This window comes from Kryptolebias marmoratus, linkage group LG13 (assembly GCF_001649575.2).
Source record: "Kryptolebias marmoratus isolate JLee-2015 linkage group LG13, ASM164957v2, whole genome shotgun sequence".
Taxonomy (NCBI): Eukaryota; Metazoa; Chordata; class Actinopteri; order Cyprinodontiformes; family Rivulidae; genus Kryptolebias; species Kryptolebias marmoratus.
In genome coordinates this window covers 13428651-13445309 of record NC_051442.1, presented here as the reverse complement: position 1 = coordinate 13445309, position 16659 = coordinate 13428651, and the positions used below count along the sequence as shown (strand labels likewise).

The following is a 16659-nucleotide window of genomic DNA, read 5'->3' as shown; positions in this document are numbered from 1 at the left end:
GGGGGGGGGACGGGTGCACGCCCACTCTCTACTATATATAAAGAGTCGTCAACAACAAGCTTCTACTTCTTCCTCTGGACTCCCATCATCGTCGTCATCATCTCTGCACCGCTCCCGCTCTTCAGAGGCGATGACTTCGCTGCTCACCCTGCTGGCAGCCGTGCTCTGCTCCCTGAGCGTTTCCTCTGAAGTCCTACCTCAGGCAGACTTCGACATACAGGGGGTAAGAAGCAGAGTTTGTTCTCGTGCAGGTTCAGGCTTCCTGCAATCAGGTTCTAAGAGTCAACTCGTCTGGTAAGGGGAGGTTATGCAATACAACTCGAGATTTTAAAGGGGACGAACACGAATGCACGGTTAAAAACTGAGAATCTGTTTTATTTGGGCAGAGCCCAGGTCCACGTAGTGTCTCACACACCGGCGTAGCTTGGACTCACGGTGAATCCTGTCCTCGTCATCGACACACTGATATCAGTCTGAGATTTCAAGGTTTTATTTTTATTATAGGGGTCAATTATTGGTCTTAAAGAGAAATATATAAGCACTCAAAATAAAAGCAATTCTCAGAGCCTCTGAAGTGAAAGGCTATGAACAATTAATATCTTACCTGTTGTAGATAGCTCTTTAAGCGACCTCGGTTTGGAAACGGAGCTTAATGCTGACCAGATTGACAAGATCGTGGCTAATCTAAGCGGAACCAAAGTAGACTGATGTGAGCTTAAAACTCCAAGCTCAAGAGTTTTACTGCAGTTTGTGAATGCCATTTGATAAACCTTTACTCCGTTTGGTGTTATGTGGTTATATCTGCAGAAATATTACCCCATTCCTGCTGGGAGCACTATGGCTAGCTTGTAGGAATTCTTTTTAACTAGCCGCATGTCAAACGGGTCAGAAATAAACCATTTCCCCAAACTGAGGTCGTTCAAAGAGCCGTCTACAACATGTTTTGTTCCCAGAAGTACTCTTTAAAGGATCTGAGCCGTCCCTTTAAATCGAATAAACTGTTACTCCTTCAAGTGAAGGTAATCGTCTCTGTCCGCCTGATTTTCTGCGTCCCCCGTTGAACGTGGCCACAGATGGCAGGGAAGTGGTACCTGATCGGCATCGCCTCCAACTCTCAGTGGCTCGCCAGCCGCAGAGCCACGATGAAGATGAGCACGGCTGTGCTGACGCCAACTGCAGACGGAGACCTGGAGATGTCTTTCGCCAGCCTCACGTGAGCACGGAAGGATGGCGCGACTGGACGCTCGGATGTGAAAAACAAAACAAAAAATAAATAAATTCAACATTCTGACTGTTCTTTAATTGGCGTTGCAGCTCTGACGGCTCCTGCTGGAGAAAGAACAAACTGGCAAAGAAGACCGACGTGCCCGGGAAGTTCACGTACACCTGCGAGCGTGAGTGGTTCTAAAACAATAACACACACACATAAATTAATCCACTCTCATATTTCCCATGCCACCTCTGCTCCCCCTCTCTTTGTCCAGATTCAGGTAGTTTGAAAGACGTGCGAGTGGTCGACCTGAAGTCTGACGAGTACGCGCTGATTCACGTCGTCAAGAAAAAGGAAGCGGAGACGACCACCGTCACCAAACTATACGGTAACAGTCAGCCCTCGTTGCAGCCCGCTCCATTTAAACATGAAGCGGTCGATCAGATTATTGTCACATGTTTCAACAGGACGTGGAGAGGAGCTAGGAGCTGACGTGAAACAGAAGTTCAGGCAGCTCGCCTTGCAAGCTGGCACCCTGCCCGAAAACATCGTCTTCCCGCCCAAAAACGGTACTTTTACGTCAGTGGACTTGATTTTGCACAAAACATCTGGCATTTTTAAGTGATGCACGCACTAACCACCGCGCTCTGCTTTGTCCAGCGGAGTGCCCGGCTGCCTGATCTCCTGTCGGTGGTGAAAGGCCGCGGACCTTTGCGGCGAAACTCCTTCCGCCTGTCGAGGCCGCCGCCGCCTCGAACCGAGACGCCTTAGGTTCATCCCACCTGCTTTGCTTCTTCTTGTAGCACCGCTGTGAAATAAAATGAGTGAACCGGCTAAAATATTTTTTGCTTTATTATCCGTTTTTTTAACAAATACGCCGACGTACATCCATAACGACACAGTTCAGGATTTCCTTTGTCATCAAGTGTTTACATCTACACGTTTTGTACAGATCTGTATACAAAACAATAATTTACGTCCCATAGAAGTCTAGTTACACTTAACTATACAACAAGTTGTAAATGAAATAAATATAAAAACAAAAGATGATCACAGGTGTTAACAAAAAAAAAAGAAAGTAAAAAGCCATAAAACATGAACACCACCAGCACCTGTCGTGAAGTTGCATCTAAAACGATATACAATTTCCCTTTCTACTGGCAAACTTACATCTGTGATGGTTAAAAACAAAGTTCAGTCTGTAGTTTCATAATTGCAGCACCACATATACTGTAGGACTCTCCGATTAGGTCAGACATTTGGAGATTTTTTCCTCATTTTTAAATATTTGGCTGATTCAAATTCATGGACTTTTTTTTTTTCGTCCGGTAACACGACTTGATTCGGAAACACTGTGATCCGGGGGGGCTCAGCCTCAAAAGGCTTCGGGCACATCTACGCACAGGAAACTGAAATATTGGACATCGCAGAGTTGTGGCAATGATTGCACCATGAGTCGTGAGTACATGTGAATTTTAATTCACAACCATACTGGGTCCACTTTAAAATAAACAAAACAAAACAAAAAAATAAAAATAAAAACGAATAAAATCAGTGATTATGGATGAAGCTCAGAATGGCTGATTCTTTTCTCTGAACGAGAAGCTTTAAGTTACAGGAAGATGGAGTCGAAGCACCAGGAAGCACAACAAAGGGGTTGGGTTTTTTTTTTTTCTGTCCCTCATACTCGCTCTCACACACACACACAAACGCACACACACATAGATATATATGTATATATAAACTCAATTTTACAAGTGCTACTAACCAGGCTGCTAATTCCTACCTCTGTTAGGTATCATTTAAAGAAAATGATGAGAAACATTTTGAAAAACTACATCTCAAATTTAAGACAAATAGTTAGGACCGTTGTGATTGGGAACTGATTGCTACCTGCCGAATTATAAAAATGTGTATCTACAAAAAAAATAAAAAATAAAAAGAAGACATCTGCACAATCTGCCATGCACACAGTCACCAGCAAAGGGACATGCAGTTAAAAGCGCAAGCCTGTGGAAGGGGGCTTAACTGTGGGAGTAAAAATGTTTTGTACATGTGTGAACGAACGTCGGGCTGAGGGGTCGAAAAAGAGCAAAACAACAACAGAGTGGACTGAAGGGCTGAAGGGGGGGGGGGGTGACGGAGGGCTTTAACGTCCACCTGGCACAGTGTTCGGCTCGCTCAGAGTCACTCTGCCTGCACCACGTCCTTGTGGTGACGCATGATGTGCTGGTTCTTCTCCGAGGGCCGTCGGAAGCCTTTAGAACAGATCTCGCAGCGGTGCGGGTAGTCCTTCGTGTGAATAGAAATGACGTGACGTTTGAAACCTGAAGCGTCCCCAGTGCTGTAGTCGCAGTACTGGCACTGGTAAATTCTCCTCTCTTTCTGTCCTTTGCCGATAACTACAGTCACGCTGCTGGCTAAGCTGGCTGCGCTGACTCGAGCCGGCGGGCCAGAAGCACTCGACCCGCTGGCTGCAGACTTTTTAGGGGCTACAACAGGAGTGTGCGTCTCTGTCCTCTTAGTCTCTGTCTTTTCAGGCGAGGCCTGCTGCTCTTTTGTGTGGACAGACAAGATGTGGCGACTGAGAACAAAGGGGTCTGCGATTTTGAAGTTGCAGTGCCGGCACTGATGGAGCTTCTTGGTGCGGTGCGACACAGAGTGCTTCTTCAGTTCAGACGGCCGGTGGAAGCCTTTGCCGCACACGGCGCACTTGTGTGGATAGTCCTTGGTGTGAACGGATATGATGTGGCGTTTCAGGTCACTGGAGTTGGAACTTTTGTGATCACAGTGGGCACAATGGTGGGTCTTATTCTCCTCATGCGTCAGTCCGTGCTGCATTAGCTCCTCTTCCTCGGCGAAGGTCTGGAAACAGCGCTCGCACTTGTACGGCATCTCCTTGCTATGCTTAGTCTTGATGTGCGTTTTGAGGTTAGAGGAATCGGCCGACTTGTAGTCGCAGTACATGCAGGAGTAGGGCTTCTCGCCCGTGTGTGTGCGCATGTGTTTCTTCAACTCCGAAGGATGCCGAAAACCTTTTCCGCACTCCACGCAGATGTGAGGGAAGCTTTTGCTGTGAACAGCCAACAAGTGCCTATTGAGCAGGCCCTGCTCAGCAGTTTCATAGTTACAGAACTTGCATTTATGCATCTTGGTGGGCGGAGGTGGCGGCGGTGCCGCCGGCTGGGTTTTGGGCTCTCGGTGGTGGTACTGCAGTCTGTGGGAGAACAGCGCCCCCTGCTGGTGGAACTCCTTGCCACAGGTTTCGCACTCGAACGGCGCCTTGCTGCTAAGTGCGTGCACCTCCATGTGATTGTGGAGGCTGGCCTTTTTGTTGGTGGTGAAGTCACAGTCAGTGCACTGGTACTTTTTCCTGGTCAGAACATCCTGGTGATGGTTCTTAGTGTGGCGTTTTAGGAAACCTCGGGACTTGAACTTCTTCCCACAGAGCATGCAGGGGTACACAGTCAGCGGCTGGCCGTAGGGACCAATGATGATCGCTAGAGACAAACACAAGAGGGAAGGAAATTACTACAGGGCCATTTTTTTATTTTTCACAAGAAAACAACTAATTTTTTTTAATAAAGCCTTTAGAATAACAATTTATATTAAGGAGTAGGTAGCCATTTGGTATATTCTAGTCCATCTTCAATACAGCTAAATTTGCATGTATCGAACAATAGAAATTAAACACTGTGTAAGATTAATACAATCTAAAATAATAAAAACAAAAGACAAACCAGGAAGATGAAGCAAAATACAAACAAGCTACTACAAAATGTTTAAATGTTTAAAACGTTAAAATATATCCATCATGAAACTCTTGGAGCAGAGCAAGTCTTCAGTTTAAGTTAAACAAAATTTTTGATCTATTCTGATTTGCTCCGTCAAGAAATCGTCGCTGTGAGTCTGAAACGAACAACGTTGAGGAAGCTTTTCTTGGCGCTTCACCTTCCAGTTGATATTTTGTTATGACATTCTGTTGGGATATGAAGGAGCAGTAGGTAAATAGTGATAAGCTCCTGAACAACTGGTGCTCATTAGGGTTATAAAAAAGGCTCACGTTATCAATAACAGTAGATTAGTATCAGAGTATGTACTCATTTGTGACAATAATAACAATACCAAGGGTGAAATCAACATCTTCGGCAGGTATTACACTGCAGCACTACCTCACTTATCTGAACCAGTGGGCCCATCTAAGATGTGAATTGAGATTTATGTTTTAATCACTTTCATTTACTTATTTGTACAAAATACACAAAAGTATGCTTTCTACATAAGATCCGGTGTCAAAATGAGGTTTTATGAAGTGACTGCAGCTCAGGAACTCTAACTTGTTGATATGACAGACAAGCGGGCAGACGTGTAACAGGTTCAAAGCAGACATTCACACACAAACAGCACAGACAGGTGAATAAAAAGTGAACAAACAGAAAGCAGCACAGGTGTACATAAGTGCACCTGTCACTTCTTCCCATTGACGTTCTTACCTGTCTGGACCTGTCGATGCTCTGACCGCCTCTTGTTCTTGTTGCATTGCCTATTGATTTCATCAACCCCGTCTGATTCGTCGATGTGCAGCAGAGCGCTGGCAGCCCCGTTTCGGTTTTCGCAACTCTCGCTGTCGTCTACACCTGAGTGAGCAGTGGAACATCTTTACTATAAAAACCGAAAACAAGTATGTTTAAAGCTTCAGCCAAGGCACGCCGGGGACGTTGATGCACAGGCTTTCAGCATCGTGTGATGAGAAGTTTACCATCAGTGGCACTAGAAGGCCTTGCTTAGAGACACACTCTCATACAATAACTTATGGCTTTTTGCCTTCTACCTCTTTTAAAGCCTCATCAGTCACCCGGGACCACATGCAGATGAGCTCCACATAGACAAAACCAGAAACCAAACTATCAACCTTCACTTTCATCACAGCTGTTCCCACCCTTTAGCTGTAAAAAGCTCACCGTGGTTTCCTTGATTGTGGTGAGAATCCCCGACAGACATGTAAACCATCTTCTCTCTAAGTGTTTGGCCTGTAGACTCTGTCAGGGCGACGCTCTCGGCGTCTCCGTCACTGATGTCAACCGATTCTCCTGCAGGAAGAAGCAGTTAATTCTCCATGGCAAGCTTTCAGTGCCCTTCCATTGTATCGAAGGGTTCACAAAGTTAGATTTCAGACTTCAGTGCATTTTATTACGTTGGTTTTGTTGCGTTGAGTGAGCTAACATATGTTTTGAGCTTTCTCACCCATGTCATCCTCTCCAGAATCAGCCTTGAAGATGTAGACCTTTATCACCTCTTGTCCATCTTCATCCTTCTCCACCTCCTGATCCTCCACAGCTCCTTCCACTGTTACCTCCGTTCCATCCTCAGACACCATTTTACCAGCTTCGTCCACTAGTGAGCAAAACATACTGCATTGAGACAATGGACATGTGCCTCTAATACGAATTTCAATTATTTCCCATGTTTTCCTCTCGCCCAGAATTTTAGAAAATTAAATTTAAATTTTATCCAGTGAACGAAAATATAAGCATCTCAACATGCTGGTTTGATGGTCGGCAAACCAAGACTGAGCATAAAGATGGATCTTTTCTACCTTTTTATGTAATAATGACTTCAAAACTATATCAGTACACAAACATATTTGCTCCTTCAGAAATTCAATTCAGGAGAAAAAAAAATTGGCCTGTGACCTATTGTGATTTGTACAGTTTATCTGTTGATATTTTGACCAATGTTCTCCCTAGTTTACACGTCAAAGCGTTATTAAACAAGCTCTCAAACATCACATTGACCACATGTTCCTGCAGATCATTTTAAATAGAAGGATCTGCTAAATGAACATAATAACTGAGCTCTGATACTTTCAAATTAATTGCTTAAAGATGGAAAAACAACAAACATATTCTCCACTGACGTCTAAGGTACAAACTACATTTGGTAAATTAAGTCATCTAAAATTAAGTGAAATGTGATGAACAGTGACAGGCTGTAAAAATGTAGTATAACTTTGACTGCTGTTATCAAAGCGTAGATGCCATGCTTATCATTAGAGAGCAACCCAATTGCTCACCGGATTTATAGCCATCTGTGGCACCTATTAAGGTCTATGAGGGTCCGGGTGTTGGGAGGTTCTCAAAAACCAAGATGCTGTTTAACTAAAGGCTTTATGTGGTAGAAGAGCCAATTGTAGCATCATGGTAAATGTGAAAAACACCCTTTGAGCAAAACATCTTTAAAAGTTTAGGGTTTTTTTTTAATCTTTTTAGCTGTGCACAAAAACCTGACTCATTCATGGATGGCGGCGCTAAGTACGAACACCTCGTGGAGCAGCGAACTTACAAGATATCATTAGATAATCTCCGCAGCCATCTTGGTCATCATCCTGCTGCTCTGGATCCAATCCATCTTCCGGGATGTCTCCCATGGCAACACCTTCCTCCTCGCCGTCCAGAGCCATCACGCAGGTTTCTACAGCAACGTCTTCGTCGTCGTCGTCGCCGTGCACGTATTCAGAAACCACGTCCTCCACGGCATCCTGGATGACCAGCTCGTCTGGGGCAAACCGGTGAACCGCCATGCCTTCGCCCTCTCCCTCTGAAACTAACACGGTTTCCTGAAGCTCGACAACAAACTCCTGCCCGCCGGCACCACCGTCATCTGGGAAAAGCAGATCCTGGGTTAATTGGATAACAGCCGGCAGCCTGTCTGTTTTTTATTCCTTTTACTTCACTTTTATTTGATTTTTATTTATAATCCAACTATGTTTAAAAAAAAATACATCTAATAAACATAATTAACAGAAGAACGGTTAGTTACCCGATCCGTGTATTATTATTTTAGGCTCTCCAGAATGTATTGCAAGCCTGGTGACATCCTCATCCATTGTCCTCGCACTGCATTTGTTACTGGAGAGCTGAAAATAAAGGACAAAAAGCTTAAATCACTCTTGAACAAAGATGCCGGAAGCAAAGCTGATAAAAAGAGTAATGCACACCCCTGAAATTACACCCCAAAGTGACTTAAACGTGTTTGCTACTTTATGATGTTTACATATTGTTCCAAGACTGGATCAAATCACTTTAGGTAAGCCAAATTCAATTACTCCTGCATTACGCTGCATGTTGATTACAAATACAGAACTATGACACGTTTTGTTGCTGAGAGTTCTTTAAAACTATTGCTCCGTGTGAACACCAAGAGCGACTTAGCTCAGAGACAAAAGCTACTAAATCTGCATCCAAGCAAATATCGTGTGTCCAAGGTCACTGATGTGAGCTGAACATCATGTCACAGACTTGTGCGTTTACCTTAACCGGCGGATCAAGTCATTTCTTTCCAGATGTAGGATGCAATGACCTTCATCATATTTGATAAAAATGTAATGTGAGATGTTTATCTGACCATCATACATTAAACTACTGTCACTGCATTAAACAATGAAGTAAAAAGCTCAGATTTACACACATGCAAACTAAAAGTACAGGTAAGTTTGTCACCTTTCAACAGACAATATAATCGACTGAGTTCACCTTTAAGAAAACAGCCAGATTAGAGTAAGTGGGAAAACTCATATCATTGTTTTCCTCTATGATGTTTAACTGATGCTTGTATTGGCGCCACCTGACTAGAAAACGCTCTTTGCTTTGGTTTTCTGACAATAATTAGTCCTAAAAACTGTTTATCTTGAGGTACTCAACAACTGCTATTCAATGAACTGATAAAGCAGGTGTTAACACTGATGTTTTGACTTTGGTTGCAACCAGGGATGGGACAAAAACTGGCTTCAAGGTGTACCACAGTGTTAAAAAACAAGTTTTTCCATCGTAGCATTTCCTACGGTTTAAATGCCTAAAAATGAGATAAAATAGGGCTTTTTTGTGTTCATTTCCTTCCTCCGTGATCAGATCTGTTGCTCCAATGATAGCTGAGGGCAGAATTCACTGAAACTTTTATGCTCCTTAGACAAAAAATAAAAAAAATAAAGACGCCCTCGGTTGGCTGTGCATTTTATTTGTAGCGTACAACAGTGAGTATTGACGTGTCCATCAGAGGAGAATCACTCATTCTGAAACAAATATTTGCAACAAGCTACAAAAGGTCTAAATATTAGCAGGTGATGTATACAACCTACTTCAGACCCAACTAATTAAACCAGCTAACATCAGCTTGTCAGGCCCTCGATGGTACTTTACAAAAGGCACAACATCAGAGGAAGTAATATTTTGTGCAATAAGTGCAATTATAAATAAACTGACTGGATCCTGTAGTTTTGTTAGTCGCTTGGGTGTACTTTGTGGAGCAACATGTTTATTGTGTTCTCTCAGTCTCCTTATTTATATCTGTGGATTAAAATGAAAATAACTATAAATAAATTTTAACTATTCTTATATTACACCTATAATATCATTATAAACCAGTATGTGATATTTAGGCAGCAGTAATGGTGTTTGCATTTTAGTTTTCAAATAAAAGCAAATAAATTACGCTTTTTAAAGCTTGGATTTATATTCATAATACAGTCAAACCATGGTAGTTTTGCTGAAGGTTATCAAAATCTCACACCAACCAATGCCTAGGTGCAACACCACCACTGTGAACAAACTGAACCACTTTGTATTTTACCGTAATAATCGTGTCGTGAAACAGCCGAAAGTGAAGATTTTAATTACTTGTGCATTACATGTTACTTATTGTGACGGCCTTATGTGTAGGTTTTAGGGTATTGCAAGTCCAGTGCAAATGAAAAGGTGATTTAGTGTTTTGTCTCTCTTATGTGTCAAAAAGCAGTCCGGTTGACAGCACCAGGTACTAAAAAAGTGTCAAGTGCCGAAATCTGGCCTGAAAAGTCCTTGTAATTGATCCTTATCCAACACTGTTGAGTCACTAAATCAGGCACTACTCTGGCTTAATAACATCTGGCGCATTCTTCTTATTTAACATCTATAAACAAGTATATCCAAAGAGTTTTGTTACTGTGCCATTGTTTACATTTACACAACACAAAAGGTAAGCTAGTGATGAATGACCAGCACCGTCTTGTTCTTGATTTTTAAGAAAAACAACCCTCGAAGCCAAAGTGATATTGCTTTCATAGTAGGGATAAAGGTGAGACAAAAGTCTCTCCCCATCACTGAAACTGGAGGGATGCTGACATGTAAACAAAAAACGCTGCAGCCGAGGTGCCATTTAATCTCCACCGGGTGTACCATCCCCCACCTCTAGGTGGATAGGGGAAAAAAAGAAGAAGATGACAGTGGTGTGTGGAGATGCTGCGGACCACACAGCATCAGCCTGCACAAAGATGCCTCGGATTTAGGTGAAAACCTCGTCTGAGTGAAGGGCACCGGCCGAGCTGGAGCAGTGCGAGTGTGAGAACCCGTCACAAAGACTGACCGCTGAGATGAGCAGCGGCGGAGCGACGGTAGCACTGATTTCACATGCAAAGTACAAAATGTCACAGCCCAACACACTCATGTAGAAAACAACTCGAGTCGACAAAACAGCGTGATTAAAGAACAGAATGGGGAGAAAAAGGGCAAATAAACATCATAAGCATGGAAGATTTAGCTTAATTAAGCTGCTAGCATCAAGGCTAAGCGCTCACCTTTTATTTCAACCGTTTTCATCACACCAGCGTCCGCCATTTTCTTAGCTTTGTGTCTGAACGAATGCTAATTTCAACATTTAATTTAAAAAACCACTCATTTGAAAGAAAGGGACCGCCAAGTGAAGCTTGTGTCGCTCGTTACCTGCTGGAGACGATAGCGAAGGATAAAATAAAAAGATAAACAAACGAGCTTTACTTTGCGGTGGCGCTAGCTAACAAAAATCGGCCTGGTTTTACCGACCGTGGCCTCAGAAGAGAGAGGAGGGAGAAAAAAAAAGGCCAGAAAAGGCCTAACCCCGAGCGGCCTCTCCGTGACAATAAAGAAATAAACTAAAAGACCGAATGCAAACACGGACAAACTGACACGGAAGCACGCAGCCGAAGACGGCGCTCCGACGATAGCCGAGAGAAGAGCACGAGCGGCCCGCGTACCCGATTAATGCTGCAGGGATGGCCTCGGTCCGCTCCACGGCTTCCCAGGCCGCCCAGTTCCCCCAGACTCGGGCCGGATTCAGTCGGGAATTTTGTGCTATTTGGGCGGGCCGGAGATGAGCCGAGAAGGAGGGGTTAGGGGGGCTGTTTCTGGAGCACACCGCTGAAAAACGAAGCAGGACGTTGTGGAGCCAGATCCTGTCATGCTACTACAGCCCCCCGCTTCTCCCGCAGCTCCGAGGCCGCCGTCAGCGCGACACGTCACAGCCCGAGAGCGGCAGGAAACTGCGGAAGAGTTCAGGTGGAAATCAGCCGACAGCCAGCCGCCAAGCAGGCCAGAATCCCCCTCAAAGCCCGCACCGTGGCGTTCATTTTAATGAGTTTGAATTAACACCCATCCAGTTTTCAGCCCGAACAACAGACTGAGAGGCAAACGCGATTAAAACACGAGTTTTAAACAAATTTTTAAACCAACTACAGTCTGCTTTTTCAATGACGCAACACTCTCAGGTTCAGAATTTCAACCTCACCTTTTTCCCAGTATTCTTCTCCTGAAAGCCTCTCCAAATGCTCCTTTTTTATATATTAAAAAAACCCTGTTTCTATAACATTTTAATCACAGCCATAACATAACTGAAAAAGTCAAGTCAAAGTGTATTTACATAACGCACTTATAAAACAATCTTTGTTGTCAATCAGTAATAGAAGAGAAATCAATCTGAGCTGCATTAAATAAAACAGCAAAACAACAACAACAACAAAAAAGATTTTTAATGAGATTGGTGGTTCGATGGGATGCAAATCGCCTTGCATGCAGTTTTAAACAAAGATCTCTTGCAGTCTGTTTGGCCTTGGAGCACACGTTGTCCATGACCCTCAGCTACTACCACACCAAATTATAGCTGGCTGAATTATAGACATTTTTTGAAGCCATAATAGCTGTTTAACTACCAAACATCTACCGCCTAATTCGTAATAAATGAGCGAAAACAACAGGGGGTCGTGTTTTGTTGCCAACAAGTCGCTTGTTTACACTGACGCTGGCGAGCACACTTCGGCAGGTCTCAGCGTGCGCCGGACAGCGAGTCGGTAAAATCATCCCCGGATGTAAACAATGGAATCAGAGACGCCAGGTCCAAAGCGAAAAGGTAAAGTTCTCCTCTCTTCTCTTATAATAAGAAACAGCAACTACAAGCTGCGGGGACGAGAGGAAAATCATTTTGCGGGAGCGTTAAAGCAGAAGTTATGGCTAAGATCACATGCAAATGAGATGAGAATTTCTGTAATTGGTCAACAAATTTAGTTATAAACGAAGGCAAGGAATAGTTGCTGTTTTTGCAGCAGACCCTGGTGAGTTTTAGTCACATTTAACTCCAAACAATCATTTAATGATGTAGAATTTGTGCTTTTTGACAGCGGTCATGGCTTTATTTTATAGCTCCGGCAGCCATCTCAGGTTGACTGCAAAAGATAATCAGTTGTAGATGCATATCCAGAGTTTATTTTTCTGCAAGCGTTTGTATCCATCCAGTGGTTCTTGTAACATACACAAGAACACACACCCAGACAAAAGCTTTAATGCTTCGCCTTTAGCAATAATAAGAACAGGATGGGACCGAAAACGGAGCCTTGAGGTACCCCACAGCTAAGGGGTGTGTGTGTGTGTGGGGGGGGGGGGTAAAAAATACTGTTTAAATCAATATACAGTGCGAGGTGTACAAACAGGGTTAAGTAAGAAAATTAAGAAATAGCTGAGGTTTACTAATCAGTTTGCAAAGATTGTAAATGTGGAACAAATATTCCTAAAATAAAAGGTTCCCTAATTATTAATTTTGTAATATAATACACCACACACACACACACACACACACACAGTATACATCAACCTCTTAAAGAACAATTTATTTATTTAATACCAAACACTCCATACTCAACATTAAAACATTACATTAATATTGTTTTAAACATATTATTACTATTCTGCTGCATGATGGGCTATTATCGTTAGCGTGTTATGCATTAGGATTCTTTTACTGAGAGCATTTATTTAGTTCTTCTTTTACGCCTTCAATGCAAAAACATAAAATATCACATTTTGATCTGAAGTCCATTTCTGTGTCATTACAACACTGACTTCATGCACAACTCAGGCACAGGTTAAAGGTTCATGAAGGGTACATTTTCATTGCAAATATCAATAGATTTACAAAATATTGTTAAAAATACAAAATTAAAATGATGAATCAAACGATCACTTTCGCTGATAGTTCTTCAGAGTGAGAATTAGAGACACAACAGTTTAAAAATATAACACAGCTGTTTTTTATTGCTATTACTGTAGTTTTTTCTTAATATATTAAAATAAAACAGTACTTGGCAGCAGTGTACCTTAACAATACCATGTTATTCTCAGATCTCAGGGTTCGTTTTTAGTTTCCATGAGCTAATAGTTGCAGGAACTGTTCATTAATAAAGGTAACTATTAAACAGGTGTATTAAAATTGTGCAAAATCACAAAAAATTATTGCTGTCGCCGGAATGACGTGCAAATCGGTGATCTGTAAACTCCTTATTTGCTGGCCATTTTCAGCAGCTCCTTCATTCCGAACCGAAACAGACGCCAGCCCTCCTGCGAGGACAGGTCCGCTGCGCCCCTCCTCTTGTAGAACTCGATGGACTCCTTGTTGTTTTCCGCCACGATGAAATGCATGCTGCTGCAGCGGGTCTTCGCGGCGATCTGGACGAAAAAGGGCAGAAGGGCTGAGAAGGTGTGACGCACGGAGCAGCACCGGACGCACCTCCATTACAAAAAAATCCCATGTGATCACATGTGACTTTCACATGTGATTCCCACATTTCCACATCTGAAAACGTGATTTTTTTGTGGATTATGTGAACCACATGTGGAAAATGGGAATCACATGTGATCACATGTGAATTTCGTGGGATTTTTTTGTAAGGGCTGGGGCGCCGAAAACCTGACGGGCGGCCTTACCTCGCTCAGCACCTTGAGGATCTGCGAGCCCACGCCAAGACCTGGTGAAACATTAAACACGGGCAATCACAGCCGTTCAGACGGGCGCTGTAAACCTCTGTTAATTATTACGTCTCGGCACCACAGTGGAGCTTTGTTTTTCGACCTCACCTCGAAACTCCTGCGTCACGTAGAAGTCCTCCAAGTAGAGAAGCTTCCCAATCCAGGGGTCGTAGGTGAAGTAGTACATCACGAAGCCAATCACAGAGGACCCTTGGAAATGTACGCCTCGAGTTAGGTTCGTTTGAAGCAAGCGACTTTGTTTTTGTTTTGTTTTTTTACCTTCTGAGCTCTGCTCCTTTGGGACTTCAGCAACCAGGCAGTGATAGAACGGGTGATCACCAAAGCCATCCTCAAGCAGATCTGAACAAGAATGGGACGCTTGCTTTAAAAGACCGCTTAAGATAAGGCACGTGCAAATGCGTTTAAATGAAGTCGTTCAGCAGAGCAGAGGGCAAGCTGCACCTTTCTCAGTGAGCATGACCTTCTCCTCCATCTCTTCAAATTTAGCAAGTTCCTAAAACACAAACAGGAAAAAAAAGCACTGAAATCCATTGTATTTTACCATAAAGCTAACGTATATCAGTGTCCCAACATCTGCGTTACCTTTATGAGTCGCAAGATATCGGCTACATCGTTTGGTTCAGCTGGCCGCAATATGACGTTGGCCATTTCCTCTTTTTCCCCTTTTTCCCTTTGCTTACTTGTCTTCTGAATGCGAACAGCAGCAAAATTTGTTTCTTCATCCGCTCGTCAGGAGTTCACCCACCTCCTCCGACAAAGAATTGAAGAAGCCAGCATGAGCAGAAGTGCATCAGCCAGTTGCATACAGATTCATACAGTGGCTGCAGGAGCATCTCTTTTTATGCATCCTCAGAGGAGACACGCCCCCTTTATACATACAAATATATCAATCCATATATGGGCACACATCCTGTTTGTCTTATGTGTTATGCTGCTTATTTCTGTGATAGTTACTGCAATTTATTTGAATGTTGATCAAGAGATAAATATTAACCAGAGCTTTAAAAAGAAAAAAAAAACATAAAAAGGTGCTTGTGATACCTGTGTAGCTAAACCCACGGTTAGCTACACAGGCCTCTCATGCCAGAGTTTTAGACAAAAATCATCTTTTAGTTTTAGTCGTTTTGGTCCAGCCTTGAAATGCAGTGTTGCAGAAGCTGCAGCTGAACATCCAGTTATAATTTCCTGAAAGTTTCATTAAAATCCATCCAGTGGTTCATGAGATACGTTGCTAACAGACAGACATGTTCTGCAGATCTCACGGTTCTCGCGACGCCAGAGGTTGTTTGCTTACGTTCGAGCACCGCTCACAAGATTCTTCGAAACGATCTGCTGCACGAGGCAGACGGAGAACAACTCCCTCCCCCTCCTCCCCCCCGTCACAACAATAAAGTTGGGCAGTAGAGCGATGGGTCACTCGACACAAACAGGTCAAAGTGCACTTGTGAGGCGCTGAGGTTCTTTAAGTGCCTTGTTTTCTCCTACTTATGTTTGTTGTGTAAAATTTCCACACGGGTGTCTTCTTCGTCACGTCACAGCGATGTCGGTTTCCTGTTCCAGTTTTCTTAGTTGAGTACGAGTTGAACCTCAGACCACTTTCTGATCCAGACTCCTTTCAAAGTTGCCCTGAATGACTCTACGTGATACACGGAGTCTGCTTTTCACAGCAGTCCGTGCAAAAAAAAAAAAATCAAGCACCTGGAGCAAATCTGTGATTTATGAGAGATTGTTACAGGTAGAGAGCATCTGATTTCACTTTAATAACTTTTTGTTGCCATTTGGATTTTAGACTGATGCTGGCTTTGAAAAAAAAAACAAAAACAAAAGACTGTTTCAGCAAAATAAAAAAAGTATTCCTCAAGTGAATGCATACTGCCTGCAAGCAATCCATTTGTGCTGGGAGTTGTGTTGTGAATGATTTTCAGCTGCTCCTAAACCAAATTTTACTTTAATACCTGTAGAAATAACAGTTTTTACTGCGGTGGCCGTCTTAAAAGGAGTTGACTCTAAAAGTTAATCAGTCGTAGACGTACACTGAATTATTACTTTGAGTTTCAATAAAATCTGTTCAGGAAATGTTTTGATAGACATATGAAGATATATTTGCTTACCTTTTATGGCAGCACGTAATAAAAAAATAAAGTTTTCTGAAGGTCTAGCTAATGAAAAGAGTCATAAAGAGGTTGCCATAACAGTTTGTTTGAAAAAGAGACTTTTGTTTCTCCATGCCATTTTTTGAAGATGCAAAGTTTCCACACTGGTGAACTTTGATACATACAAGCTGCTGTTGTCCTGCAAGGCTTTTAAAATTTTTTTTTTTTATTAAAACAGAAACCAGACATACAAGAA

At 42.8% G+C, this 16659-nt stretch overlaps 3 protein-coding genes across 4 annotated transcripts; 1 reads left to right on the top strand and 2 right to left on the bottom strand.

Annotated features, from left to right (window-relative positions):
* The first annotated feature begins 53 nt into the window (after window positions 1-53).
* On the top strand, window positions 54-2042 carry zgc:153704 (uncharacterized protein LOC767759 homolog). The gene is made up of 6 exons (XM_017418149.3): window positions 54-223; window positions 1074-1213; window positions 1315-1394; window positions 1485-1598; window positions 1678-1779; window positions 1871-2042. The coding sequence occupies exons 1-6, from the start codon at window positions 131-133 to the stop codon at window positions 1888-1890; spliced, it is 549 nt and encodes a 182-aa protein (XP_017273638.1). The 5' UTR covers window positions 54-130; the 3' UTR covers window positions 1891-2042.
* A 414-nt stretch (window positions 2043-2456) lies between these two features.
* Window positions 2457-11529, bottom strand: LOC108236997 (zinc finger X-chromosomal protein). 2 transcript variants are annotated; one of them, XM_017418147.3, is made up of 7 exons: window positions 11253-11529; window positions 8030-8126; window positions 7553-7870; window positions 6455-6604; window positions 6172-6300; window positions 5704-5847; window positions 2457-4710 (listed from the first exon to the last, which is right to left on the bottom strand). In XM_017418147.3, exons 2-7 carry the CDS (start codon window positions 8094-8096, stop codon window positions 3398-3400), a joined length of 2121 nt encoding a protein of 706 aa, XP_017273636.1. In that variant the 5' UTR covers window positions 8097-8126; window positions 11253-11529; the 3' UTR covers window positions 2457-3397. The 2 variants fall into 2 exon arrangements, with proteins under 2 accessions (XP_017273636.1, XP_017273637.1); XM_017418148.3 differs by lacking the exon at window positions 11253-11529 and adding an exon at window positions 10818-11225.
* Window positions 11530-13133: 1604 nt separating this feature from the next.
* LOC108236911 (diamine acetyltransferase 1-like) lies at window positions 13134-15137 on the bottom strand. Its single transcript, XM_017417970.3, has 6 exons — window positions 14893-15137; window positions 14752-14803; window positions 14569-14649; window positions 14398-14499; window positions 14248-14288; window positions 13134-13989 (listed from the first exon to the last, which is right to left on the bottom strand). Exons 1-6 carry the CDS (start codon window positions 14956-14958, stop codon window positions 13822-13824), a joined length of 510 nt encoding a protein of 169 aa, XP_017273459.1. The 5' UTR covers window positions 14959-15137; the 3' UTR covers window positions 13134-13821.
* Between the last annotated feature and the right edge of the window lie 1522 nt (window positions 15138-16659).

What these genes read in the sequence shown, in the direction of transcription:
- LOC108236911 (XM_017417970.3), bottom strand. Translation starts at nt 14,958, where the DNA reads ATGGCCAACGTCATATTGCGGCCAGCTGAACCAAACGATGTAGCCGAT. An exon ending in AAAGGAGCAGAGCTCAGAAG is followed by an intron (nt 14,500 to 14,568) that starts GTAAAAAAACAA and finishes TACATTTCCAAG; the next exon opens with GGTCCTCTGTGATTGGCTTC. An exon ending in TCCTCAAGGTGCTGAGCGAG is followed by an intron (nt 13,990 to 14,247) that starts GTAAGGCCGCCC and finishes TTTTTCGTCCAG; the next exon opens with ATCGCCGCGAAGACCCGCTG.
- zgc:153704 (XM_017418149.3), top strand. Translation starts at nt 131, where the DNA reads ATGACTTCGCTGCTCACCCTGCTGGCAGCCGTGCTCTGCTCCCTGAGC. An exon ending in ATGTCTTTCGCCAGCCTCAC is followed by an intron (nt 1,214 to 1,314) that starts GTGAGCACGGAA and finishes TTGGCGTTGCAG; the next exon opens with CTCTGACGGCTCCTGCTGGA. An exon ending in CGTCTTCCCGCCCAAAAACG is followed by an intron (nt 1,780 to 1,870) that starts GTACTTTTACGT and finishes TGCTTTGTCCAG; the next exon opens with CGGAGTGCCCGGCTGCCTGA.
- LOC108236997 (XM_017418147.3), bottom strand. Translation starts at nt 8,096, where the DNA reads ATGGATGAGGATGTCACCAGGCTTGCAATACATTCTGGAGAGCCTAAA. An exon ending in AGATTATCTAATGATATCTT is followed by an intron (nt 6,605 to 7,552) that starts GTAAGTTCGCTG and finishes TTTGCTCACTAG; the next exon opens with TGGACGAAGCTGGTAAAATG. An exon ending in GCATCGACAGGTCCAGACAG is followed by an intron (nt 4,711 to 5,703) that starts GTAAGAACGTCA and finishes GTTTGTCTCTAG; the next exon opens with CGATCATCATTGGTCCCTAC.